This window comes from Naumovozyma dairenensis, chromosome 4 (genome assembly GCF_000227115.2).
Source record: "Naumovozyma dairenensis CBS 421 chromosome 4, complete genome".
Taxonomy (NCBI): Eukaryota; Fungi; Ascomycota; class Saccharomycetes; order Saccharomycetales; family Saccharomycetaceae; genus Naumovozyma; species Naumovozyma dairenensis.
In genome coordinates this window covers 1,074,373-1,101,404 of record NC_016482.1, presented here as the reverse complement: position 1 = coordinate 1,101,404, position 27,032 = coordinate 1,074,373, and the positions used below count along the sequence as shown (strand labels likewise).

Here is a 27,032-nt window from a genome sequence, read left to right as displayed (position 1 = left end):
TAAACATATATCAATACATTGAAACAATTCCAAGGTGCTTTGGTAAGCTAATTACTAGCATTTGGAGACACTTTATCTCAGATAATTACTTCCAGGAGTTACGAAGAGAGAGATTTGACACCCTATCGGATATTACACTTAATCGCTCACCATTCGTTTCCTTTTTTCTTCACAATGTTACCTATAAGGAGACGTTTGCCGAACGCCTTCCCTTCAGTGATAACAATCAGACGTTCAGTAGGTATTATACGATCAAGAAATAATAATAAGAACTTAATATGGGTGCCGTGTAGACATTTTTCGTCGTCATCTCCTTCTTTGACACGTTCCCTAATTCCTTTGTCTATACAATCGTACTTCAGGAAAAAACCTACCGGGCAAACAATATCTGCAATACTGATAACATTGCTGATAACGACGTCAGCAATCTATTGGATTTCACCTAACAAGAATAAACATACCTTACCAACAATCGACGCTCATGAAAATCTTCCAGCCGGTAATGTCGAAACACTTAAAAATCCTTCATTAGAAGATTTACGTAACACGTCGGAAAACATTGAAGACCATTTTGTTACCGATAATACAGGGACAAACCAACCTATTGATCCTAAAGAATCAACACTGGATGGTCCAAGAATCGAAATTCCTGTTCTCTCTGAGGAGAATATTAGAAATACTGAGGATATCCTACTTTCGGATGAGAATGATGATGATAATCGACATGAAGAACAATCAGCCTCTACTGAACTCAGTGGTGATATATTATCTGATGAATCAATTAATTCAGAAAGGGATGGAGAAAACGATTCTGTAGTTTGGTTTGACAGCGTCATCCCACCATCCATCGGAAGTGATGAGGAACCATCGAAGGATAATATTATTACTGAAGATCAAATATCAAATGCGGATGAACTAAAAAGGTTAGAGGACGAAATAAACACCAGACAAGTCAAAGAGCAGTCTAATCCATCACCAACGGAATCGGAACATGTACCAAATCTTGCTACTGGATCTATTTCGAATCATTTGGATGAATCAAAGAATCCAGTACATGAAGAAAAAGAAGAACAATTTTATTTAGAAGAGATTAATATTCCCGGTGATATTACCATATTAAATCCACGTAGTTCAGTACCGCAAGATCATGAATGTGAGGAGGAAAAACAAAAAATCACGACCACTACTGTACAAAGGACGACGCCCAGTGAATTTGAGGAATTTGAAGATACGGAAGATGAAGAATCTTTGTCTACTAATGATTCCTTAAATTATGAAGAGATTATAATTCCAGGAGATATAAATCTTATAAGTATGAATGATCATAAATTTCATCACAATGGTGATAATAAAAAAACCGTTGAAGATGTGAAAATTAATACTTCGCAACCGGAGAATATCATAAAGGTTGTTCCAGGAATAGAAAATTCAAATAATGAAACTAATGAAAATAATTATGCTAGGAATCCGGAGGTTGGTGTCCCTACGTCTGCCACTACTGAAGATGAAGATAGAAAGGAGGAGGCTTCACGTAAGGTAGTAGAAGACAGACTTGTGGAGGAACGAGAAACTAACAAATCGGCAGGCTCAGTCACTAACGATATTGAAAATGATATAGAAAATAAAAAAGAAGAAACTGATACAAAGATAGAACTAAGCTCCAACAGTAATGAACCTGGTATTGATGAAATAATTGAAGCGAACACACTAACAAAACAGGATATAGATGAAACATTATCACAAGACGAAGAAGAAAATATGAAGAAGAAGGAAAAAGAATTACATGAAGAAGGAGCTTATAATCCTGATACTGGTGAAATTAATTGGGATTGTCCATGTTTGGGTGGAATGGCTCAAGGACCATGTGGTAATGAATTTAAGATAGCGTTTTCATGTTTCGTTTATTCAAAGACGGAGCCTAAGGGATCTGATTGTTGGGATAAATTCAAAAACATGCAGACTTGCTTTAGACTATATCCTGAGTATTATTCTAATGATATTGGTAAAAATGAATCTAAGAGTGAAGTAATAAAGCCGAAGGCCGATACCAATACTCAACTGCCACCCTCCTAGGAGTAACAAAAATGTATACACATTTTCATGCTAAAGATATTAATGTATCATGTAAATATCAAAGACATTATGATTATTAACGTTTCAGAATAGGTAATATAATTATACATTAGTGAATATGAAAAGAATATACGGACTCTTAATCTATTAAGATATTATCATGACTGGTATAGATTATTTCTATTTACATGTATTTTTCCTCTAAAGTTGAAAATTTCTCAATGATTTCGTCAGTGGTCAGATGTTGTAAGTTAGATCTATTGTCACGCTCCTTTACGCTGAATTTCCCCGTTTTTACTTCCTCGTCACCTATAATAATTAAATATGAATAATATTTAAGGATAGCATCCTTAATTCTATAACCAACGGGCTCTGATCTATCATCTAAGTCAGCATTGAATTGATAACCATGCATAGGAATTGGTTCCAAATTATTGGCATTGTCAATTCCCGTCGTTGTGCCTCTTAATTTATCAACTAACATTTTTGCAGTAGCTAAGTGATCTTGATTCTTTGTATTAATTGGGATTATCATTACTTGATAAGGATTTAACCAAAATGGCCATTTCCCCTTGTTTTGATCTATCAATAACCCTAGGAATCTTTCTACAGAGCCGAAAACAGCTCTATGGATCATTATCGGTCTCTTATAAGTATTATCTGCATCTTTGTATTTCAAATCAAATCTTTCAGGTAATTGAAAATCTAGTTGGATAGTGGCAACCTGATGAGATTTCCCATTATGATCTTTTATCATTATATCTAATTTGGGACCATAAAATACACCATCTCCTTCGTTTAATTCCCAAGGTTTGCCCGATTTTGTTAATATAGATTGAAGTACATTCTCAGCATGGTTCCATACAGGTAATTCACCAATATAGTGATCAGTAGGTCTTGTTGAAAAATTTATAGTATAACCATTTGTTAATTTAAAAACCTTGATATAACAAAGATCAATAAATTTTAAACAGTTTAGAATTTCTTGTTCTACTTGTTCAGGAGTACAAAAGATATGACCATCATCTTGATGAAATTTCCTTAGCCTAGTTAATCCACTTAATGAACCGGATGGTTCATTTCTATGCAAAGGGGAAAAATCAGAATATCTAATTGGTAATTCATTATATGAATGATCAGTCTTATTGAATATGACACAATGACCTGGACAATTCATTGGTTTTAGTCCAAACGTTTCTTTCTCAATATCTTCACCTTCAACATGGAACATATCCTCTTTGTAGTTAGCCCAATGACCAGACTTCTCCCAAAGGGATTTTTTATAGATTAAGGGTGTAATGACTTCTTTGAAACCGAAAATTGGTTGTAGTTGTTGTACTTTCATGAAGGAAATTAGTTTATTGAATATTTTAGTGCCATTAGGGAGGAAGAATATTGAACCAGGTGATATGGGGTCCGTACTGAATAATTTTTGTTTTGTTGACACTTCCTGTAAGAGACTAGTTGTATTGATTGGAGGTTTCGTCGAATAATTATTGAACCAGATGGCTCTACTAATCCTTGTTTTCTTGGAGGACAAACAAGTTGATGCTGTCCTACGCATATTGGGCAGATAATAATGGGATATTTCCACAAGATATCCTTGTTTTCGGATGAATAGCTCTTTCTTGAAGAGAAGATGATGTTACATATTCTTGTTCTATATATTTTCTCGAGGACAAGTTTTTTATGTCTACAAGGTATGCGCTCGGAGTCTTCAACTGAGGATTATATAACTTTTATGGGAAAGTGCTGGAATTGATAGTGAACACTGACAGTTAATGATGGTTATAATACTCTCTCTTCGTTGCATTAAGACTACATACTTCTATTTTATACTGTATTAAAATATACATGTACAGACCAAATCAACCACGAATGAAAGTAGCATCGATCTTCTGTAATGACGGACCTAGAGTGAGGATTAACTTTCTTCTATATGATGTTTCATTTTGTAATTGAATTGGATTACCTTCCAAATATATTGTCTCAAATACAGGTAAATCTGTCATTTCTTCTCCCAATGATTGAAAAGATTGATCTATTTTATTAAATGAAGCCCAAAGGTCAGTCAGTTGTTTCAAATGACTTATATTTTCAATCTTGGTAATTTTATTCGCAGTGATATCTAATATAGTCAATTTCTTATTATTTTCTAACCCTTCAAGTTTACTTATAAAGTTATTGGATACGTATAGTTCCTCCAAGTTGGTCAATTCTTCTAAACCTTCAATTTTCTTCAATCTATTAGCTTGAATAGAAAGAATCTTCAAATTTTTAAGTGGACTCAAATTGACTAATTTTGGAATTGCATTTTTACCTAGCCAAATTTCTTGTAAATTTTCTAATCCAACAAATGCATCCTTCTCCAGTTCTTGAAGTCTATTCCCACCTAGTTCCAAATTCTTCAAATTTTTCAAAGTGGAAAGGTTTTCAATTTTGGATATTTTATTTTGAACAAAATATAAATTTTCTAAATTAATCAATTTATCTATATTTTTGATATTCTTAATCTTATTAAAGGACAAATCTAAATTCTTCAAATTTGTCAAATAATTAACATTACTTGAGATATGTTTGATTCTATTATCATAAAAATCCAAATCGGTGATCTTATCGTGAGGTAACACTTCTACTTCAGATATACTTTCTATTAAGTTTTGTCTCAAACATAATTGAGTCAATTCTTTAAATCTATAAAGGTTCAATTCTTCTAAAGATCTAATTTTCAAATGGATCAAGTCAATTACGTCGATGTCTTCGGGTAAATCCGTGGTTAAGTCGGAATCTGCAGTAATGAATTCAGGATGTTCATCTTCAATAACTTGCATCCCCTGTGACGTTGTGGTGGGAGCTGTATCTGTTATGGGCGGCGTCTGACTTGGAGATGAAGTTACATTAGTAACGTCCTGTTCTTGATCTTGATCTTGTTCAGCCTCGAAGTGTGCTGCTGTTGGTGTAATATCTTTATCTTGTGAAGTTGACATATTTTGAGGCGAAAAAGCAGAAACTATAAACTAAATTGACAGAAGGAAGTTCAAATAACGTAAAGCTAGGAATTACACAACTTTTTATCCTTCCCTTTCTTAGTAATTGTCTTACAAAATATTGGATAAGAAACAGTATAATTTTTGTTCTTATTCATTGTATTAGTTGCTCTTGTATTATGTTATCCTTTTTCCTCAAATCGTATTAGGGCAAAAGATTTGATATAGGGCTATATTCTAATGACCTTTACTTTTCCAACCCTAGAAAAGTGAAAAATTCTGAAAATAATTTATAATCAAAAAAAATTGCTTAAGATACAAAGGATATGTCATATCTTGAATGCATCAGGATTAATTTTATATACTTGTGTTCCATCTATAGCTCATTATTCCTTTGAGATCTAATATTTTTAAAGAATACCATTTTTTTTGCTTTAAATCTTCTAAACTCTAACCAAGAAATACAACGTACGCTACCAAAAAAAAGTATGGTCGAAACTAACGCTGAACTCCCATCATCTGTCCCAGCTCCAGTAGCTTTTTCCACTGTCCAAACAGCAAATGAATTCACATTCCAAAAATTCGATACATTGAAGGAAGATCGTGAATTTTATTTGGGTCCACATACCACATTAGAAGAATTGAGAGAGAAGATTAATGATTATTATGCCCTTGATGAATTAATTACGTTCCTAAACGAAAATCAAGATAAGAATTATAACGATATAACTTTACAATTTCCAGATCCTTTAATCAAAGATTCCACATTTATTACCAACATCTTACAAGATAAGTTTGCGGAGCTAAAAACAGCAACTTCAAAGGAGGAAAAAAATACAATTATTCCTAAATTTTGGGTCCTTGCAGATACCGCTTATAGTGCATGTTGTGTAGATGAAGTTGCTGCAGAACATGTCAATGCAGATTTGGTGGTTCATTTTGGGGATGCATGTTTAAACGCTATTCAAAAATTACCTGTTGTTTATTCTCTTGGTAGACCATATTTACCATTACATGATATAATAGAAAAATTTAAGACTCAATTCCCTGATAAATCAAGCAAAGTTTGTTTAATGAGTAATTCCGCATACACATTACATATGAAACCTTTGTTTGATCATTTGACTGATGTGGAAGGTTATGAGAATTTAATTTACTCTCAGATTAATGCCGCCATGGCAAGTGACCAAGCTACGATTTTAGGTGAAGAGCATTCTTTAACTGCTACTGAAAGTGATAAATGTGTTGTTACTTTAGGTAGTAGATTATTATTTTCTCGTAATCAAGATTTGACTATTGGGAATGGGATTCAAGATGATGAAGAAACTTTAACCATCTTACAAAACGAATATGATTTATTCCATTTGACTGTACCACAAGATCCTCATTTATTATATTTAACTACAGTTTTCAAATCTGTCGTGTTATATGATAATAAGAATGAAAACGTAATAACGGGCCCATTCCCATCAATGATGAAACGTTATAAATATATGAGCGTAGCAAGAACTGCTGGTTGTATTGGTATTTTAGTTAATACTTTATCTCTTAGAAATACTAAGGAAACTATAAACCAATTAACTAAATTAATTAGGAATTCAGGTAAGAAGCATTATTTATTTGTTGTGGGGAAACCAAATGTAGCAAAATTGGCTAACTTTGAACCTGTTGATATTTGGTGTATCTTAGGATGTAGTCAAAGTGGTATCATTATTGATCAAATTAATGAATTTTATAAACCGATTATTACACCATATGAATTGACCATGGCTTTGAATGATGAAGTCACTTGGACTGGTAAATGGGTTGTAGATTTCAAAAAAGCATTAGAACAAATTAGTGATCAAATTGATGATCAAGAATCTAAACCCCCTTCCACGGCTAACATGGAAGAAAGTGAAGCTCCTGAGTTTGATGTTGTAACAGGTAAATATGTTAGTACATCAAGACCATTAAGAAATGTTTACCATTTGGAATTAGAAAGTCCGTCTGAAAATTCTGGTATCCAAACCCGTGGAGATTCTTCTAACCAAGTGATTAAGCGAACAGTGGGTGGTGATGTTATTAAGGGAACAGTATCAACATCAGTATCACATTTACAATCTCGTAATTGGAAGGGTTTAGGAAGTGATTTTTCTGAACAAGATAATTATGAAGAAGAAGGTGCCACGGTGGAACAGGGTATCAGTGGTGTTGCAAGAGGTTATGGATTTGATCGTACAGATGCCATAGCCAAGAAGAACGCCGGTGCAGGCCAATCTAAGTAAAAGCGTGAGATAATATTATTATTTAAGTACCATACGTAAAGTCTATTTCTGAATGCATATATGTAAGTTGATACTTCACCATAAAAAATCGTCCCAGAACATGACTAAAAAAAATTCATATATATTTCGAGGTTACGTACAATACTCTTCTCTCCTTTGCCTTATTGTCGCTGTTTCTAGCAATTTGTTGTAATAACAGGGTTTTGATAACAATCAGCAGATGCTTTGGCACCGCAGTCTTACTACTGAAACTAAATTTAAAAATTGGAAAGTACGATCTATATAGCAAATTGGGTTTTCAGGACTTTTCCTTGATGAAAGTCATCAAAAAGAAAGATAACAATAATCCAGCTGTCGGCTCTATAAAATGAAAGGATATGGAAAAGTGGGCAGAGAGCATAATAAGATCAGAAAATGATGAACACAAAAGAAAAAAGAAGACCCTGAGCTAATCTTTGAGAGTGTGATTTTATTCTTTCGGTTTTCTCCTAGTTTACTCCAAGTCTCGTGACCGTCTAGTTTAATATTTATGTACGTCAAGTAATATAGAACTTTAGTCCCACGGTTGACCCTTCATTCGAGGCACTGACGTTTACATTGATTTTTTGTAAAAGTCTAGGTAGAGAAATGCTACTACAGCATATTCCAACCTGAATTATGTATTATAAATATTGCATCATGTACATGGATGGATATATTTCTACGTTTAATACAAAACTGATCTCTAACAAATACATTGACCACGTTCTGGTAGGTTTTTCAGGCGAAATTCCAAGAAGGCTTCCCCTGGCGGTGATAGAAAACGCAACGGTACTCTCTATATAACGACTGAAACAATGAACAATGAAAAAACATTCTTATAAGGAACAAACCATCTCTTTATATTCGCGTCCATCGAGAGCAGATACCACCTTAACAGCAAAACGTTCTGATCCCTACAAAAAATCACTAACAACTAGTACTAGCAAGATAACATTCTACTAGTTAAAGCAAAAAGAAAAATTATAATACCAAATACAAATACAAAATGGGTGCAGCTCCTTCTAAAATTGTAGATAATCTTCTGGAAGATACAAATTTTGATTTAGATGAAATTGAAAGATTAAGGAAAAGATTCATGAAACTTGATCGAGATAGTTCAGGATCTATCGATAAGAATGAATTTATGAGTATTCCCGGTGTTTCCTCCAATCCATTAGCTGGTCGTATAATGGAAGTTTTTGATGCTGATAATAGTGGTGATGTCGACTTCCAAGAATTTATTACCGGTCTCTCCATATTTAGTGGGAGAGGCAGTAAGAATGAAAAATTGAAATTTGCTTTCAAGATTTATGATATTGATAAAGATGGGTTCATATCAAATGGTGAATTATTTATCGTTTTGAAAATTATGGTGGGTTCTAATTTAAACGATGAACAATTACAACAGATTGTAGATAGAACTATAATGGAAAATGACCTTGATGGTGATGGACATTTAAGTTTTGAAGAATTTAAAAGTGCTATCGAAACAACAGAAGTTGCAAAGAGTTTGACATTAGATATAGATATATAAATACGTTGTTAACTGTAATTTCATATACATTATAATAATATAAGTCGACATTTCCACAGAGCTCTCAAACTGTTCTTGTTTGTTCATCTAAAGGTACTATTCAATAAAAATTGTCAAATTTTATTTACTTTTAAGATTGGAAATTTAAAATTTTAGAGAAAATCATCACTCATTAAAATATCACATTTATCATGCTAAAAATAAACGAAAAACGCCAATTATTCACAAAACAATGTAATGTACTTTATGTCTGCTAACAAGTGACATTTATTTCTTTACTATGGTCACCAATTCATTACATTATCGATGTGTAACGAATTAAATAATTATTATTGGATTTAAGCCAACTATTAGATCAGCAAGGCAAAAAAGAAATGGACCTTCTCGTTATGAGAAAAATAAATCATTATTGTATCTAAAATTTCATATTAGTCGTGAAGAAATTATTGTTTTCTTGTCTGGTTAAATATACATTCTTGTTTTCAATTGTTCACTCATAATCTATTTTACTAATATTACAATCCTAAAAAATGTACATATATATGTATTTTCTTAAACTCAGTTTAATAAACCTGCATATTCTGGTATTTCCTTAATCTTTGAATTGAAGAACTTCTCTAATCTATTAGCATATTTGAAATATGAAGTATTTTCACCATTGTACATTCTACAGTTGTTGAATACCAATCTTGCATCATAAATAAAGTCTTCCATTTTTTGATATTTATTATTTTCTAATTTAATTTCCATGGTACTTAAATCCATTGGTTCTTTAATGAATTCATAATAGTCTGGGACTTCTTCTTTATTAACTGGTTGTAAGAATGGCCAAGCTGCAGCATGATTTTGAAGTTCTGTCAATATGTTTTGGATAGCGGCAAAATGTGGTCCTCTTTTCGGTCTTTGAGCTAATTCATCCATTTCAGGAGTCCAACCTGCTTCTTTTAAACCAGGGATTGTCATTGGATCGATAGGTTTAATATTTTTGAGCTCTTTAAATACTTCTAATCCTGGCCTTACTACATGAGATTTAGATATCGTTCTAATTTTCCTTCGAAGTGCTGCTTCTTGTAACAAAAGAATTTTACCTGCATCTAAATATCGTATTTTAGGTAACATTGAACATTGCATTAATGTACCACCTTCATAATCTTTAATATACCCCATCCAAATGCTTTTATCCAAAGTAATTTCCTTTGTGAAACCTTGTTTCTTAAAATAACCTATGGCATAATTATCAGCATAAGTTAAGAAATATTTAATATTTGAGGTATTTCTAACATAATCTTTCAAATGATTCATCAAATGGGCACCATACCCACGAACTTGTTCAGTAGAGCTAATAGCACAAAATACGATTTCTGCAAATTCTCTTTTATCAAATGGTCTATATGTGATACCACCAACTACAGTCAATGGTTTCCTCACTACAGCCATTGAAAGATGACTTCGATCATAAACCAATCTTGCAATATATTCTTTGGGCATCTTAGGTAATTGCTTTTGGAAAATATTTTTCAATCCTGTTAAAACCATCATATTTTCCTTTGTATTATCATTGTTTACTACTCTAAATTCAATCTTCCCTTCCTTTTCTTCAATAACACTAGCTCTTTCTTTGAATTTATATTCTACACCATCGAATTCAAAACTTACTATTCCTTTCTCCTCATCAGCAATTGTTTCATCTATTACCGGATTTTTGGAATCTATATTCGTATCGCCATTTACTTTTGCGTCCGTATCATCATCTTTTGCATCCGCATCATCGAGATTTACAATCACAGGTGTTGGCGTAATTAGCTCCTCTTTAGAAGGCTTATCTGATAATTCAGCACCATCACCATCATCATCATTGACTATGTCCTTGGTATCGCCGTTAGCATTATCTAATTTGATTTTTTTCGGTAATGGTCCATCCTCTTCATCTTCTTTACTTTCGTCTTGGTCTTCTTCATTAACATTGGATTCCAAAGTGGATTCTTTGCTATTATCCACAGATTCTTCAACAGTACGACTTCTACGTCTTGTCACCATTATTGTTCTAGTACAATCTTATTCAGTAGTACTTATTTTCTTTCTTGTCTATTCCCAAAGTTCTATATCCTATCCAGATTCAATAATATTCCAATTCTATATAATTAAATTAGCCTTGGTGGTGGATAGTTTTTTCAACGAAATGGTTACTTGGTACGTAAACGAAACAACAAACTCTCGAATTAATACATGATCAAAAACTGAAGCATTCGCCAAACAGCAGGCCCTCAACGAGAACAATAGGTCTATATGACTTGCCTGGGAATGGTGGTTCCAACTACCAAATGAGTCTTTTAATCACTTTTATATTGCATAACTGAGAAAACATAGATAGATAATTATTAATTGGATGGTCAAGAATTCCTCCAAAAACAAGAAAAAACGGAGGGTTGGCCGAGTGGTCTAAGGCGGCAGACTTAAGATCTGTTGGACGGTTGTCCGCGCGAGTTCGAACCTCGCATCCTTCATTATTTTTTTTCCTAATTTTTTTTGTGTCAAAATATATACATTATGAAGATATACCAGATCAAATCCCATCAGATCAAATCAACAGGGATTCAATTGAGAAAAGGAACAAGAAAAAAGGACAGAGAGGGTCTCAATATTTTTTAACAAGTGTTTTCAGTCGGTAAGTACTTAGGGTGAATCCAAAAATCAAAGATACAATAAGGTTATACTCTTTTGTCTTATTGTTTTTCGAGAGATTAGCCAATTGAAGTTACCTAAGAACACGCAGCAGCTTTGGACTATTCAAATAAAAGAAACATATAAAACACATCAAATCATTCTGTTTGAGCAACAGGAAAACAACCAAATCGTAATGTTCAAGAAATATAAGAATCAAGACCTGGACATGGCATTCTGGTGGAAGAAGAATCCAAAGACTTCATCAGATTATGTCAAATTGATTAGTAACCAATTGGCTAAGATTGCTGCTTCTTCCTCATCATCAACAGTTTTATCAACATCATCTTCTCAACCAAACTCAACAAATGCAATTGCTGCATCTAATTCATCAATGAATCCATCCTCATCACCGAACTCAACATCTGCCACTTCTGATAGTAATAAAAAACTACAGGAAGAATGTTCCAAGTACTTAATAGGTTTAAAACATTTCATATTGGCAGATACAGATCCACATCCATCACCAGAGGCAATAGATGAATTATATACAGCAATGTTCCGTTCTGATTTATTTTATGATCTTATATTACATATCCCAGATTTAGAATTCGAAGCAAGAAAGGAAGTAATGATTATCTTTGCCATTTGTTTAAATTATTCTAAGGATAATAAATTTGTCACAGTAGATTATTTCATTCAACAACCGAAAACAATAAATTTAATGTTAAAAATTTGTGAATCTTCATTACAACAAAAAAGAAGTGCATCTCATGATGTCTTCCTCGTAATTGGTAATATGATTATTGAATGCATCAAATATGAACAATTATGTAGAATTATCTTAAAGGATCCTCAACTTTGGAATTTTTTCGAATTTGCTAAATTAGCAAATTTTGAAATTAGTACACAATCATTACAAATTTTAAACGCTGTCTTCACCACTCATTCTAAATTGGTTTCAAAAGAATTCTTTAATAATTCAAATAATATAATAAATTTCATTAAACGTATTAATAAATTAATGACTCATGGAAATTATGTGACAAAGAGACAAAGTACGAAATTATTAGCATCATTAATAATTCAAAGAAATTTTAATCAATTAATGAATACTTATATTAATGCCCCAGAAAGTTTAAAAATTATAATGAATTTAATGACAGATAAATCGAAAAATTTACAATTAGAAGCATTTAATTGTTTCAAAATACTGATAGCGAATCCAAGAAAATCAAAACCAATATTAGATATCTTAATTAAGAATAGAGAAAAATTATTGAAATACTTTGAAACATTCGGTCTAGATAATCAAGATCCTGTTTTCCTTAATGAAAGAGAATTTGTCATCGATAGAATTGAAAATTTACCTCGTATAATTTCTGCCAATATAGATCCATCATCCTCATCAACGATGGCAAACAATCCAAATATAAATTTAATGAGCTCTTCTCCATCAAGTCATAATACAACGGGGATTCTATCACCAATGAACACAGCAAATATTACAAATACAACTGCATCATTGACTACACAAACAGCAACACCATCATCACATAAATTGGCCAATTTATCTTCTCATTCACGTGGTGGTGCTGCAATTTCAAACACTTCTGTTGCAAATATCATTAATAATAATAACAGCAATGTATCCGAGAATATCAACTCGATTAATCACACTAGTCATACTAATCATAATCATTCAAGTCACAATCATGGCCATACAAGTCAAGATAGTCACCTCAGTTAACAAAAAAAAAGATAGTCAGAAATTATATGGTATTAATCAATAGACTATACAATGATCATAATAAAAATCAAAGAATATAATTATTTTTCATTTTTTTCCCCCTCTTTCCCATCCTGAATTTATTAATGTCTATTATATATAGCCAAGTCTATATATAGTATTTTCTGTCTTTTTTATATAATATTATTCTTACTTATTTATTTTTGGAGGGGACACCAAACAACAATAAACAAAAATGTAATATTATTTTTTCCCTTCTTTTTCTTCCTCTTCTTCCCCTATGATATTTTACTATATGTATATTCTACATAATGTAATTACTTCACTCAGTAGCAGGTTACATAGATATAAGAAGAAAGCAAAATTCATGCAGTCTTTATTATTTATAAACAACTATACGTTAATTTTTTTTTTTAATTTGAATTTGAATATATAATAATGTAAATGAATGAATATACGTTTTTTATATCCTTACATGCATATACGTGCGTGTGTTTCCTTTTATCAAATGATCAAGCTATTGTCTTGGTAACATTTAATTCACTTTGAGATTTTTTAACTAAATTAGATCTCCGGGCAATTTTCAAATCAGTTAATTTTTTCTTCCAAACAGGTACTTGTTGATCCAATAAAGAATTCAATTCAGTTAATTTTTCCTCCTCTTTTAATCTTTTCACAGGATCAAATTTATTAAATTGATATCCACCTTTCCCATCAAATCTTAACAAATAATTATGGAAATGCCATAAACTTGTCCTATGACAGACAGAAATTAAAGAAATTCCAAAATCTTGTGATATCTTATACATTTTTTGCTCCATCTCAGGTGATACAGCTGAAGTACATTCATCCAAAACAGCAAATTTAGGTCGATGATAATACATTCTTGCCATGGCTAATCTTTGTTGTACACCAATGGATAATTCATCAGACCAATTCCTTCTTAAATCAAATGCATCTCTAACATTAATAATGGAAGAAGAAGAAGAAGTTTCAGCATCATCAGCACTAGAAGTTTCAACACCATTAGAGGGAACCATTATCAAATCTCTATCATCAACATCATCACCTTCAATCTTCTCTCCTTGATTCTTCGCTTGCGCTTGCGATTGTTCTTGAATAGAGATCTTCTTTGAGGTTTGATCATTCATCGATCGTTGAGCTAATATTAATGACAAATTCTCAGCAATTAAGTCATCTAATTCTAAAGCTTCTAATATTTTCGTTAATTCTTTATCACCTTTTTCATAATCGTTATTGAATCTTTGCAAAAATTGCTCCATGGTATCAGGATATATTATCTGTTCTCTGAATGTAGAACGATTACCCATGTAAGGTTTTTGTGGTAAATAAAAAATTGAACATTCTTGCTTATTACCATTAGTTTCATCATTTAATGATCTCTTGGGAAGAATTAATTTAGTCTTTAAATTTGGATCATCAATTTGTCTGACGGGCCATAACCCTCCAAGAATACGGAATAATGATGATTTACCACATCCATTTGGTCCAATGATTAAAAGATGATCACCATGTTTCAATTCAAATGATAAATTTTTCACTAGGACCTGGTTCGCTGGTGTAATTAATGGGACATTTTCAAATTTAATTAATGAATTATTATACTCAATCATGGACGTGTCCTTTTCTTCAAGTTGAGGATTTAAATTTCTATCTAATAAATCATTAAATTCATTTAGTCTTAAACTAACACCACGTAATTGTTGAACATTTTTCTTCAATTCTACAAATCTACCAATTGAACTTGAAGCAGTTAACAAAAGCCTTCTATTAGTAATAAAGTCAGCGGTAATGTCATGTTCATCTTGCTTGTCCCTATTACTATTATCTTCTATCAATAATTCTTCATCAAGGTTAGTAGTTGTATCACCTTTGAAAAAAATTGGAATAGAACATAACACTAAACCAGCAGCACCCCATGTATATTTAATGATGAATGTAGTAGCCAAATCATAGAGGGCTTTAGCTTTAATTTCTCTATTAAGGAACAAGACCAATTTATAGAATGTGAAATCCAAATTAGCCAATTCTCTATCTTGACCTTTCAAAAGTGCGATTTCTTCACTATGAGTATGAATATTTGAATGTAATGATCTGAACGCACTCTCTAGAGAAGCTCTTTTCATTGTCAAACTCGTAAAATTTGGCTGAATTAACTTCAAGATAGAATTAGAACCATATACTATTAAACCTAATGCTAACGTACCTTCACCCATATTATTTGTGCTTGACATCAATAATTTAAATGAACATAATATTAAATCCAACATTGGTTTTAGTAATTGATTTAATAAGATGGACGTGTTAGTTGAGAAAGTATAAATATCCTTTGTTAGATTATCTTGAATTTCAGATACTGAATTAATTCGTTGCGTAGTATTATTATTATCATCATCACTCCCGTCTTTTTTATTAGGGGTAGTCCCTGTACCAACTCCAGTGGAAGCAGCAACAGCGTAAAAAGTATGATGACTTGATAAATATTTATCCAATAAGACTTTAGAAATCAGTCTATTTATAGTTACGGAACATAATTTTGTCAAATAATTGATTAATGCATTAATGAAACTTGCAGGGATACCTAAAACCATCCATTGACCCAGTAAAATTTTCAAAAACTTTGGATATTGGGCTTTCACTAAAGAAGAGACTAATTTCCCATCTAATGTAGCGACATGAAGTGAAAGGAATGTTCTAATGATAAGTAAGATTGCTTGAGTGAAGAATAAAATTAGACATTTTTTATCATTTAGAATTATCTTTAAAAGAAAATCAGTTCTCCTACGCTTCGGAGTGGGTTCACTAACATTAGGATTCTTCTTGTCCTCCTGTTCTACATTAGAACCTGACCTACTTTTCGATAGACGATCATTTTTAGGACTTATTATCAAGGCTTGAACATCACTCTCTTCCCCTTCGTCATTGTCCTCATTACCAGAATAACCTTCAATACGTCCTGAATTTTTTATTTTGTTACGTTGATAAGAGGGTAGTGTTTTGTCATTTTTATCGGTAACCTGACTCTTTTTATTATCCTTCCGATCGTTAGCTGTTGTGTTGCTCCCCCCACCATTAACGTTATATAAAGTGGTGAATAGTAGTAAAATATATGAAGTTTTCAGGATCCTCAACCGATGCCTTCTGTAAAAAGATAGAACATTGGCGGTCATCGTAAATTACACTTTCTTGTTGTTATTGTTTGCTTTAGTTTACTGCATTGTATCTCTCTGTTTCGAGGCCATCCTTTGAGATTTACTATATATAAGAGGCCCTAACTATCAATCTTATATATATAAAGCCGTATCCTTTACAACTCCTTTGAATAAACGTAAAAGATTGTATATGGGCGGCTATTTCTCCACTTTTTTTCCTGAGTGTTTAGTTACGAACGGCGGTGTTTATTTTGTTAATAGCGGATGGTTTCCCATTTGGTTCCAATTTGATTCTGGGAACCTGTTTTGCCTCCATTGGACCACGATTGCAATTTTTCTGAATTTCTAGGTCGTCGTGGCGGAACCCAGACATCCCCTTGTGAAATGTCTGGGTGTTTTCTCTCTCCTACATAGTGAGTACGCAGTTCTGGCAAATTGGAATACATCTTTTTGAAACGTCTGTGAGATAACACTTTACTTAGGAAAAACTTATCTTGGAGGCCATATTTTGTAGATGTTATTTGAAGTAGCCAGACAAAATACGAACTAATTTCAAGTCTTCTGGATTTGCGACAAATATCCAAACATAAAAGTCGAAAAATTATATAAGGTACAGTAACAGGAAATAGTAGCTGTAGTTCAATTTACTTGACAACTTTTTCCGCTTGATTATATATATAACTACATGGGATGAGCAAATATCGATACACAAATGATCGTTTTTTTATTGAATAAATTATTAATATGAATTCGGATTAGAATTAAAAAAGGAGAACACATTATATGGAAATGAACAAGACCATGGTTAAAAATTTGGGTATAATATAGTATAATTAAAGTATTGTAGTGTAGTCATTAATCGTACGCATTAACATTTTTCTCATTCACAATTTCTTCTTCATTGCTTGCACTATCAGAAGCACGTTCCGCTCCAGATACAGCAGTCGTAGCTGTCATAACATTAGTCGTAGGAGGTAGTTTTTCTTCTGCTTCAATACCACTTCTGCTACCAGAACTTCCATTACTTGCATTTTCCACATCATCTTTCTTACCTGTCCTTACAATAGCATCATCGTCAACTACAACCCTGCTTGGAATTTCTTCATCGTACTCTTCATCTTCTTCTCCATCACCTTGTTCGATATCAGTTCTAGTACTAGTACGTTTCCTGAAGAAAGTTCTACCTAATAAGGCTTCAGCCATATTCCAAACAATGTATAACATGATGAAATTAGACACAACTGCTAATGCAAAGGCAGTCCAAACACAACCAAAATATGCACTGCCAGCTGAGAAGACAACACCATATCTATCATGATGGGTACCAGATTTAATGATAGATACAACAACTTGACAAATTGTGGCACCCAACCCAGTGAACAATCCAACAAAGAGGACTAAAACTAATGAACAGAACCACATAGTCTTATGAACAATGAACCTTCTTAAGAAAATCAATAGGAATAAGAAAATCATTGTGAAGAAAGAAGTAATTATAGCTAATAGATTCATTGCGAGGACAGCTTTAATAGATGGGACATATTCATGTTCTCTATCTTGTAATCTACCATCTAATTGTAATGAATCTGCTGTAATATTTAAAGCTCTTAAATATGGTTCGAAATCAGAATCCATTAATGCATCGTAAACGATATGTCTGAAATCCATATTTTGAACTGCATGTGGTGATGAACATTCAATTATCTCATTTTTCAAGTTAGCTTTACAAAGACTGAAAATGGATAAACGGAAATGGATTGGAATTTTCAAAAATTCTAATAAAGTTGGTGTCATAACCGTTAATGCCTCTTCAGAGATTTGTTCTACGCTTTCAGCAGAATTTAAAATGGCAACGATCGGTGTGAATGTTTCTGGATTTTGTTGAGCCCATGCTGTTAATGTAACTAAGGAACTAAAACTTTCTCCTGGTTCCTTAGAAGCGCCTAACAATTGGAATAATGATGGGATATACTCAAAAGTGGAACTATTTGGACTTAAACCGGAACTTAGTGTGGCAAGTGTATCTACAGTTGCGTTTTGATTATCTGTTGATCTCAACATCGTTGTTAATGCATCTAATTGCATATCTGCTTCAGTTGTATTTGGAACCATGGCTAGACTTTGGACAGATTGTACTACCATTGATTTATTATTTGAATTCATCATTAAACTTGTTAATTCTCCAAATGAATTTTTAGCCACTTGAGATTCTGTAATATTTTCTTCAATTAAATCTGATAATATGCTTAAGGTATTATTTGGAGAACTTGAAGCATTTAGTAACTGACCCACAGAATTGAATGAAGATCTTTGAGCATCTGGAACTAAAGAACCAATGGATGATAAAACGGCAGTTAAATTATCTGATCTCTCCAATCCACTCTGAATGGTAGTCAATAAAGTGGATGCCAATTGAGGTGGGATAGGTGGATCAGCATTCATTATACCTTCTAAAGATTGTAAAGTCATTGTTATATTATCGGAACTACCAAATATTCTAAAGACAGGTAGCATCATAACTTTATCATCTGGCGTTAGGCCATTTAAATATTTTAAGGATATAGTGGAATTTAATGGATCTATGGAATCATTCAATAACGTCATGACAATTGTCGTACTATCATCAGATGCACTAGAAGAAGAGCTTGAATTCAAATGAGCCATAGCAGGTAAGACCAATTCACTTAATCCAGTAAGTGTACCAGTATCATTATTTGAAACAGATAATAATCCACTAATTTCAGTTAATTCCTTAGTATCTGATACAGGATTACCACTTAAAGCCAATGGAGCCAAATCACTTAATGCAATTATGGAATTTTCCACATCTTCAGCGTTTGACAATAAAGTTAATAATGGAGTTAATGCAGGAGTGTCAGCAATTTCTTTCAATGATCCGAAAATTTCATCCAAAGAACTATTTGGTGCCGTTAAAGCTGTACCCATGATCACTAATATTGGACCAACGGCAGGTATAATTTTCGTTACATTAATGTGAGAAATATCAGCATCACCTATATAGATGTTAGTTAGAGGTTTATAGTTTGCTGTAGATCCAGCAGTAGCAACAATGATTACTATGAATATCGTGAATAAAAATAAGATAATTATTGATAACAGAAGGTTTTTACCTCTGAAAGTTGTAGTAGGTTGCATAACGGAAACTTCTGCGTGGTGTTTTGACTTAATTTTGTTTGCGTTTTTTGTTCTATTCACTATGGATATCGATATTGTTATCAATTATGTTTAAGATTCTTCTGACCAAAATAAGTGTTAACAGTTGAAGAAAGAAGAAGGTCTCAAAAGAGAATTGAAATACTCAATCAAATATACATACACACGCAGACACACACACATATATATATATGTACATTGGAGGAATATCTGTCTGAAGAAGGTATTTTATTTAATGGAGATGAATCGATGAACAGAAGAGGAGTGCCGGATGCGGGATGGGTTGGAGTTTAAACCTAGATACAGTGCAAAATGATTGATATAATTCATCAATTAGATCAATCTATCAATCGATCAATCTAGCAGTAGGAGGGTATGTATGTACGGTCATCCTAGGGAACGGGTCGTGCATTAATTGCGTTCCAAACGTCGTATCTGTGTATGTATATTGGGAAATGCCCTCCACGGCAAAAAGGAATCGTTAGATCTGTTCATTTTTTTACTGAGGTTGAGTGGAATATACATAACCATAGGATATGTAGAGTGGAGATTGAAGCCCAAAGGAAGGCATCTTTGAAGGTAATAATTCCAGTTTTTCGATCTCCAACAACTTTCCTTAAAATGGTGAGCATTGGATATCTAAATGCTGAATAAGCATACATTGAGGAGTTCATGGGGCATTTCGAAGTGTTGATAAACTAAACAATGAATGTGAATATGAAAAAATGCTTCTCGACCGGACTTCTGGAAGCTCAGTTTTTCCTCTTGTTTTCATTAGCCGTTATTTCCCAGAACAACTACGAACAACGATTACAGCGTTGAGCCAAATTCTGTCATTTCTATTAGCATCCAGGACATCCGTACATTCCTGATTTGAGAAAGTCTAGAATTTGGAAATTGGAATTTGGATTGATGGAGGGTTGAACGGACGTAGGGAGATGATGATAATGGCTAAGAATATAGACCCAGACATACATTTTAGAGGGAAGACGCCCAGACTCAGTCGTGTCATCAAAACTAACATTAACTCAACAAAAAATGTGGCTGTAGAGGGACTTATGCAACAGTTTTCAAGTGGAGAAACAAATTACCCCAATGAAGGTATCATTCCGTCTCCAACATTTACGTGACGAATATGCACCATCGGACCCTGAACCTAAAGTCATGTGAGATATGCAGGTTTAGGTATGACATGCTTTGGTTTGTTGGCTGATTGTCCTCCCCTTATCATATTCTTGCGTAAGGTACTTTATGGAGAGGAAAGAAAGGAGAACCGAAAAGATCCCACATATAAATGTTAACGTTACTCCAATATCGTTCTTGTTGTGAAGAAAGGGGGGAGTCATCTAAGCGAAAAGGTATCGCGGCCCAGCTCGGGGCAGGAAAGGTGCGGCATAACAAAAATTATCAACAATTAACTTAATGTGCGGTCCCCCCAATCTTGATTTCCCTAGGAGACTGAATTTCACTAAAAGCGTTCACATCTCCGGTTTCTTATTCACTTTACCATCCTGGATACTCCTCTCTCTATTTTAGGTACTTGTACTAAGTACATATGTAGGTACGAGCACTTTTCAGAGTAAACTTCCTATACACAACTAACTGAATAGATTTAGACATATCTTGCAACAGTTCAATTTTTTTCTATTTTAAGTCAGAAACTTGTTGACTTGTCTCTCCTCACATATATCAACAGACTATGTTTGACAGCAATTACATTCTTGGGTTTTGAATTGAATTGAAAAAAAGAACCATTTTAAGGTTTTTTTGACAGACTCCCTTTGATCAGACGAAAAGATAGGAAAACTGCCAACTATGCACATACCAAACGTAGAATATGCATAGTTGAATCTCCGGTTCTATTATTTTAAAGACTCTCTCCAGACCCACTTTTAGTTCGTGACTTTGGTTCGCGGCGTCACAGAACGATGTACTTAGAGTAATTAACGTATAGATAGCAAAACTACATGTGCTCTCTTGTAAGCAAGTATATTCGGGCATAATACCTCGTTTGTTTAAAGACAACGACGAAGAGGTAATGAGTGGCGTAAGGAGTGATAATTTAATAAATTAAATTTATAAAAAATTATAACCTTCAGATTAGTATATATCGAATTTTGTGAAATATAATTGACCTTATATATATATATATATATATATATATATATGTATGCTATATAACTCATGTTAAGTATATTTTTAGATTGATCCTAAAAGTCAGTTAATATATATTCAAGTGGACTATGCGTAAATTCCCATACGTTTTTAGTCTTCTTTTGGGTTTCCTGATTTCCTCTTTCTCCCGACATTCTCCTGGGGTTGGGCTCTTCTAATGAATTTTAATTAAAGAATCTTCTGGTTTATATAGCATGTTATAATTAAAACACGATATCACTCCATTAAAATCATTTCTAAATATCCTATCATCGATAACTAATTGTAAAGAAACACCAAAATATGATCCAAATATTGGTCTTGTATTATTATTCAATCCACCACGATTAGAACCATCCTTGATCAAAGCATCTTGTCCTAATCTATCCCTACCACTTTCATCAAATCTAACTTTACTATTAATATTTAAAATCATGGTACCAGATCCTGGAATTATCTGATAATCTAATGAAGTTAGTGCATGTTGTGTTTGAACGAATTGTTCCTGCCACATTTGTAGGAAAATCATTGGTTGAGCAAATGGCGCACCATTGAAAATTATTTTGCAATTCGTGTTATTGAAATATGATAAGAATTGTTGTAAATTTTTAGTTTCATTATCATCTAAATGAAGTAATATCTTCTTGATAAACGTTTGCAATATTTCAGGTTGATGTGATGTGGCTGCTCCTTGATTCATTCTCTGTTCCTTCTTTTTATAGTGGTTGTTTTTAGTTGGATCTGTATATGATTCTGATGCTTTATTTAATTATTGACGTGAGAATGAATAACTAATAATGGTAATACTTTTAGTGAGTCTATCGACTTTGTTCATCAAGTTTACATTCATTCGATTCAAGTTCATGTTCAGTTCTGAAATTTTTCAGTTTTTCCAGCAAGGAAAATCCATCCGCGAAATATTTGAAGGATAAAAGAATTTAGCCGCCCAACTTTCATCACTGCTGGAGAAGACAAAAATATCATTTAGAAATTATATCGTTTAGATCTTTGAATTGATGACCACAACGGAATATTGAAGTAGACTTGGTGTTTAGGGATTGCGTAGATTTGTTCATTATTTATATGATCATTTTAATGTGGACGATTTCCAGAGGGGATTAGGGTGGATAGTTGTAAGAAGTGACCCTTGGTATTAAAAGATTTCTAAATCTGGCACAAAGTTTGTAGCAAAAACTCCGAACGTCACACAAGAGTAAAATTGTCTTTAAAAAACAAGCTTGGTCATAGATGATAAGTGAACTCCTTTGATTACAGTGGATGATCAATACGGGGCATAACTAAACGACTTAGAGTACATTGTCTCCTGTAAATCTTGAAGTATAAGTTAATTCAATACATGGCTCCAGAGAAAAGAATGTATAAGCCACTGCGAATCATTATCCATAGAGAAGGTTGATGATTACGTATATTTTTACAGTCAATGCAGTAACTGTCAATTGATGGGATTCTGGAAATGGAACCAGCCTATTGATTTAACTTCAAAGTAGGACATCCCTACACCACATTCTTAAACCTCGGACATTGCTGAACTTTTCCAAATCTTAAATTTGCGACTGAAAAATTTAGGAAACCCAGCATAATAAAGCCTACTAATACTACCACCACTGCTACGTACGGACGTACGTAATACCTACCAACTTTAAATCATTTTTCCTAATCAAGACATTCTCGATCAATATTTGATCTTGATGCAGAGTTAAAAATTCTTTATTCTAATTTAGGAAACTTTTTATCAACCAAACCCAGCATCTCAAGCTCCGAACTTATATATATATATATATATGAAAACTATGTTTATCATAACATTTTACAAATGATTCCAATTTTACTGTTCTGGCTTGGAGTTTCCTAATTGAACAGAACAGTAACAAAACCTAACAACATTCCCTTTACTTATTATTTTATTTCCTTCGTTTTTCTGTCACTTAACATCATCTAAAAAATAATTTTGATTCGTTTCGTGTATTTCTCAGTCACAATCAATGGATAATATGTCAGCAATGTCACTTAAAAGCTTTTCAATAAATCATCTGCCTTCAACTCAGGAGATTGATAGGCCAAAAACTTATTTTGATGATTTATTATTACCTTCTTCACCGAGAAGAATTCCCACATTATCTGCTCATAAGACTTCAACAAAAAATATATTATCAAACGGATTGCCTGCATTACAATTTCCTCAAAATAAAGGATTGATTGGTAATCATGAAAACACCTTAGATATTTTATTGAAGAAAAAGGCAAATACAGCACCTGGATCTCCTGTTCATTCTGGTCTTCAATATTATAAAAAATTAAATAATCGTGAGTTTAAGCGTCATCATCAAAAAACAAAAAGCATATCTGACATAACTCCTCAAACATCACCAACATTCAATAAAGCCCAATTATCTCCCACATTAAGTTCATATTCAGATTCATTAATCAATTCAAATACACATTTTACACTCACTGAAAATTTATCGAGAAACGGAAAGCAAAATCAAAATCAAATTTCGTCACCTACTTTATTACCATCAATATCAAATCTTCCTCAAATCCATTTACTAGATAGGTTACCTAACCATAACCATCATGGTAATATAATTAAAAGAACGACAAATACTACTATTACTACTACTACTAATAAAGTAACTAAACCAATCCCTAGATTACCTTCATTACGACATTTAAAGTTATTACCTGATCCGACTATACAAAGAAATTCACATTACTATCCTGATACATCAAGACCGACTCCATTTTGGAGAGATAATTTAATCAATTGGTGTAAAGAGAAAAATTATCAAGAATATAAACGTTTAATGGAAATCTTATCTCAATCGGATAGAAATTATTGTTTCGAGGGAACTGTTCCAAAAAATTTATTCTCATTAAATTCAAATTCAAATTTGAAATTAGAAAAGACATGTAAAATTTCATCAATATTACAACCAAAGGATCAATTTAGTAATTTATCTAATAATTCTTGGGAATGTCAAACTCCTGTTACTCCTCCAATGAGTCCGAATGACTCCCCATCTTCTGAAGGAATACAAACAAAAGATAAAGAGGATTATAATAATAATAATAATAATAATAATAATACTGATATTACTGACTTAACTGATGATGATATTGATATAGAAGAACAAAACCAAAAAATTCGTTGTTCAAAAAATAAAAATTCTGGTAATTTCATTAAATTTACCCCATTTATAAGTGAAAAATTAGTTCAAACTGTTAAAAAGGAAAAATTAATGAAATCAAATAATAATGGTAGTAATATTACTACTACTAATAATAATACTGGTCATAAGAAAACGAACAGTTTTAAAGCATTGGAAATTAAGAGATTATTAGAAAATAGAGATATTCTTTCAATCACTTCGAAAACTGGCCATACCACTACAAGGAAAAACAAAAACAACAATAATATGAATATGAATAAAATCTTCAAACCAACAAAGATACGACAAAATTCATCAGAAATATTTAATTCCGTTGTCAAGGACTTAGTTGAAAAAATCGATCAAAGAAATTCTAAACATCATCATGTTAATAATATTAAGAAAAGTGCTAAAATAACGAACAATAATAATGATATTGCACCAAATAGTTCAGGATATACAACTCCTAGATGCAATTCACCAATTCGATCAACAGCAACATTACCAAAATATAGAAAATTCTTTGTACAATCTTCATTCCCTGGTCAACCCATAGTTTCTAGATCCCCCTCTCCCTCTTCTTCTATTGCTTCCTCAACCGGTTCTGACTCTGGTTCCTCGACATCTAACACATCAAGTATTCAAAATTCACCATCATACAGTCCCATGAGACCAACTACGATAAATGGTGAATATGTGGATTATTTGCTTACACCAACAGAAGGCACATCATCATTATCTTCAAGAATGCAACCCAAATTGAAATCGAAATTGAAAACTCAATCCAAATCAAATAAAGCCAAGAAGTCATACCGTAAGAAAAAGGAAAATACTAAGAGTAATAATAATTTAGAACAAGGAACACATTGTGTTTATAAACATAGTGATGATACTAATGACCATTGCAATATAAACCATCCACAACATAATGGTACGAATAATAGCGCTGGTACTAGCCCACGTCAACACACTCATCAACAGCACTTAAGAAGATGTGTTTCATGTAGGAGTAGTGATTCACCTTGTTGGAGACCCTCATGGTCCAAAATGAAACATGATCAATTATGTAATTCATGTGGGTTAAGATATAAGAAAACACATACCAGATGTTTAAATGAATTATGTCTTAAGATTCCAACAAAGAGTGAATTAAGTATGATGAAAACTAATGGTATTGATAAACAATTTGTTCATAGTCGTGGTGAGACCGTTGAAGGGTATCGTTGTTTATTTTGCAATTATATTACTGAGACTATTGAGTGAGCTACGCGCATACGCATACGTATTTTTATATATATATATATTCTTTATTTAATTTAATTTAATTTAATAATATTTTACTCTAACCTAACGTGTTTAAAACGAATCATAAAGCTAGAAATAATATTTGCTGGCATCTCGTATATACATATGTATATATGCTCTTGGCTTGGCTTGGCTTGGCATCGCATGGCATGGCATGGCATCTGTCACCACGGTGAGGCCCCCACCAACTCAGAGCAGTTCAAAGAGAGGGGTAACAGAGCGGAAAAGGTGGGAGGCGCGTCGCGCTGTCAACCTGAAAAGAGAGAGAGAGAGAGAAGCTCAGGCTGCAGCCATAGACAGAATTTCAAAGGAGAGGTTCCATTATGTTTCCGTTTCCGTTTCCGTTTCCGTGTGGTCTCAATAATTTTTTATTTTTTTCTTTGCTCAGAAAAGTGGAAATTTTTGGAAATTTGCTCCGCTTTTGCAAAACAACAACGGCGCTCCGCTCTGTGCTTCTGGGCGGCCAATCCAATGAGAATTTTTTATATACCATAGGCAATAAAAATAATGGGTGGGTGGGATCTTGGTTAGGCAGACGATGAGGCGTTAGGATATATATATATACATATCTATAAACAACACATAACAAACAACAAACAACAAACAACAAACAACAAACAGATATCGCTTCAACAAGAAAACTACTTCACCTTTCGCATCAATTGAGGCAAGTTGATATCGTTAGTACCTGTCAGCGCATTATACAACAAAGTTTCAACAACTATTTGTCTGCTACTTACATTGAAGAGGGAAATCACCGAAG

General features: G+C 32.9%; 11 protein-coding genes and 1 non-coding gene across 12 annotated transcripts; 6 read left to right on the top strand and 6 right to left on the bottom strand.

The window, feature by feature from the left end:
* Window positions 1–174: 174 nt before the first annotated feature.
* On the top strand, window positions 175–2,073 carry MIA40 (Mia40p; the record flags this gene model as incomplete). The annotated part of the gene is made up of 1 exon (XM_003669976.1): window positions 175–2,073. One exon carries the CDS (start codon window positions 175–177, stop codon window positions 2,071–2,073), a length of 1,899 nt encoding a protein of 632 aa, XP_003670024.1.
* A 184-nt stretch (window positions 2,074–2,257) lies between these two features.
* MST1 (threonine--tRNA ligase MST1) lies at window positions 2,258–3,637 on the bottom strand (the record flags this gene model as incomplete). Its single annotated transcript, XM_003669975.1, has 1 exon — window positions 2,258–3,637. The coding sequence occupies one exon, from the start codon at window positions 3,635–3,637 to the stop codon at window positions 2,258–2,260; it is 1,380 nt and encodes a 459-aa protein (XP_003670023.1).
* Window positions 3,638–3,941: 304 nt separating this feature from the next.
* SDS22 (type 1 protein phosphatase-activating protein SDS22) lies at window positions 3,942–5,060 on the bottom strand (the record flags this gene model as incomplete). Its single annotated transcript, XM_003669974.1, has 1 exon — window positions 3,942–5,060. The coding sequence occupies one exon, from the start codon at window positions 5,058–5,060 to the stop codon at window positions 3,942–3,944; it is 1,119 nt and encodes a 372-aa protein (XP_003670022.1).
* Window positions 5,061–5,548: 488 nt separating this feature from the next.
* On the top strand, window positions 5,549–7,327 carry DPH2 (2-(3-amino-3-carboxypropyl)histidine synthase; the record flags this gene model as incomplete). The annotated part of the gene is made up of 1 exon (XM_003669973.1): window positions 5,549–7,327. The coding sequence occupies one exon, from the start codon at window positions 5,549–5,551 to the stop codon at window positions 7,325–7,327; it is 1,779 nt and encodes a 592-aa protein (XP_003670021.1).
* Window positions 7,328–8,354: 1,027 nt separating this feature from the next.
* CNB1 (calcineurin regulatory subunit B) lies at window positions 8,355–8,882 on the top strand (the record flags this gene model as incomplete). Its single annotated transcript, XM_003669972.1, has 1 exon — window positions 8,355–8,882. One exon carries the CDS (start codon window positions 8,355–8,357, stop codon window positions 8,880–8,882), a length of 528 nt encoding a protein of 175 aa, XP_003670020.1.
* A 558-nt stretch (window positions 8,883–9,440) lies between these two features.
* On the bottom strand, window positions 9,441–10,919 carry GCN5 (histone acetyltransferase GCN5; the record flags this gene model as incomplete). The annotated part of the gene is made up of 1 exon (XM_003669971.1): window positions 9,441–10,919. One exon carries the CDS (start codon window positions 10,917–10,919, stop codon window positions 9,441–9,443), a length of 1,479 nt encoding a protein of 492 aa, XP_003670019.1.
* A 383-nt stretch (window positions 10,920–11,302) lies between these two features.
* Window positions 11,303–11,386, top strand: NDAI0Dtrna11L. Its single transcript has one exon. It is a non-coding gene; the product is annotated as a tRNA-Leu (tRNA).
* A 353-nt stretch (window positions 11,387–11,739) lies between these two features.
* On the top strand, window positions 11,740–13,293 carry HYM1 (Hym1p; the record flags this gene model as incomplete). Its single annotated transcript, XM_003669970.1, has 1 exon — window positions 11,740–13,293. The coding sequence occupies one exon, from the start codon at window positions 11,740–11,742 to the stop codon at window positions 13,291–13,293; it is 1,554 nt and encodes a 517-aa protein (XP_003670018.1).
* A 512-nt stretch (window positions 13,294–13,805) lies between these two features.
* PXA2 (ATP-binding cassette long-chain fatty acid transporter PXA2) lies at window positions 13,806–16,484 on the bottom strand (the record flags this gene model as incomplete). Its single annotated transcript, XM_003669969.1, has 1 exon — window positions 13,806–16,484. One exon carries the CDS (start codon window positions 16,482–16,484, stop codon window positions 13,806–13,808), a length of 2,679 nt encoding a protein of 892 aa, XP_003670017.1.
* An 837-nt stretch (window positions 16,485–17,321) lies between these two features.
* FAT3 (Fat3p) lies at window positions 17,322–19,622 on the bottom strand (the record flags this gene model as incomplete). The annotated part of the gene is made up of 1 exon (XM_003669968.1): window positions 17,322–19,622. One exon carries the CDS (start codon window positions 19,620–19,622, stop codon window positions 17,322–17,324), a length of 2,301 nt encoding a protein of 766 aa, XP_003670016.1.
* A 2,347-nt stretch (window positions 19,623–21,969) lies between these two features.
* On the bottom strand, window positions 21,970–22,494 carry MTR2 (Mtr2p; the record flags this gene model as incomplete). Its single annotated transcript, XM_003669967.1, has 1 exon — window positions 21,970–22,494. One exon carries the CDS (start codon window positions 22,492–22,494, stop codon window positions 21,970–21,972), a length of 525 nt encoding a protein of 174 aa, XP_003670015.1.
* A 1,303-nt stretch (window positions 22,495–23,797) lies between these two features.
* ASH1 (DNA-binding transcription repressor ASH1) lies at window positions 23,798–26,227 on the top strand (the record flags this gene model as incomplete). The annotated part of the gene is made up of 1 exon (XM_003669966.1): window positions 23,798–26,227. The coding sequence occupies one exon, from the start codon at window positions 23,798–23,800 to the stop codon at window positions 26,225–26,227; it is 2,430 nt and encodes an 809-aa protein (XP_003670014.1).
* Between the last annotated feature and the right edge of the window lie 805 nt (window positions 26,228–27,032).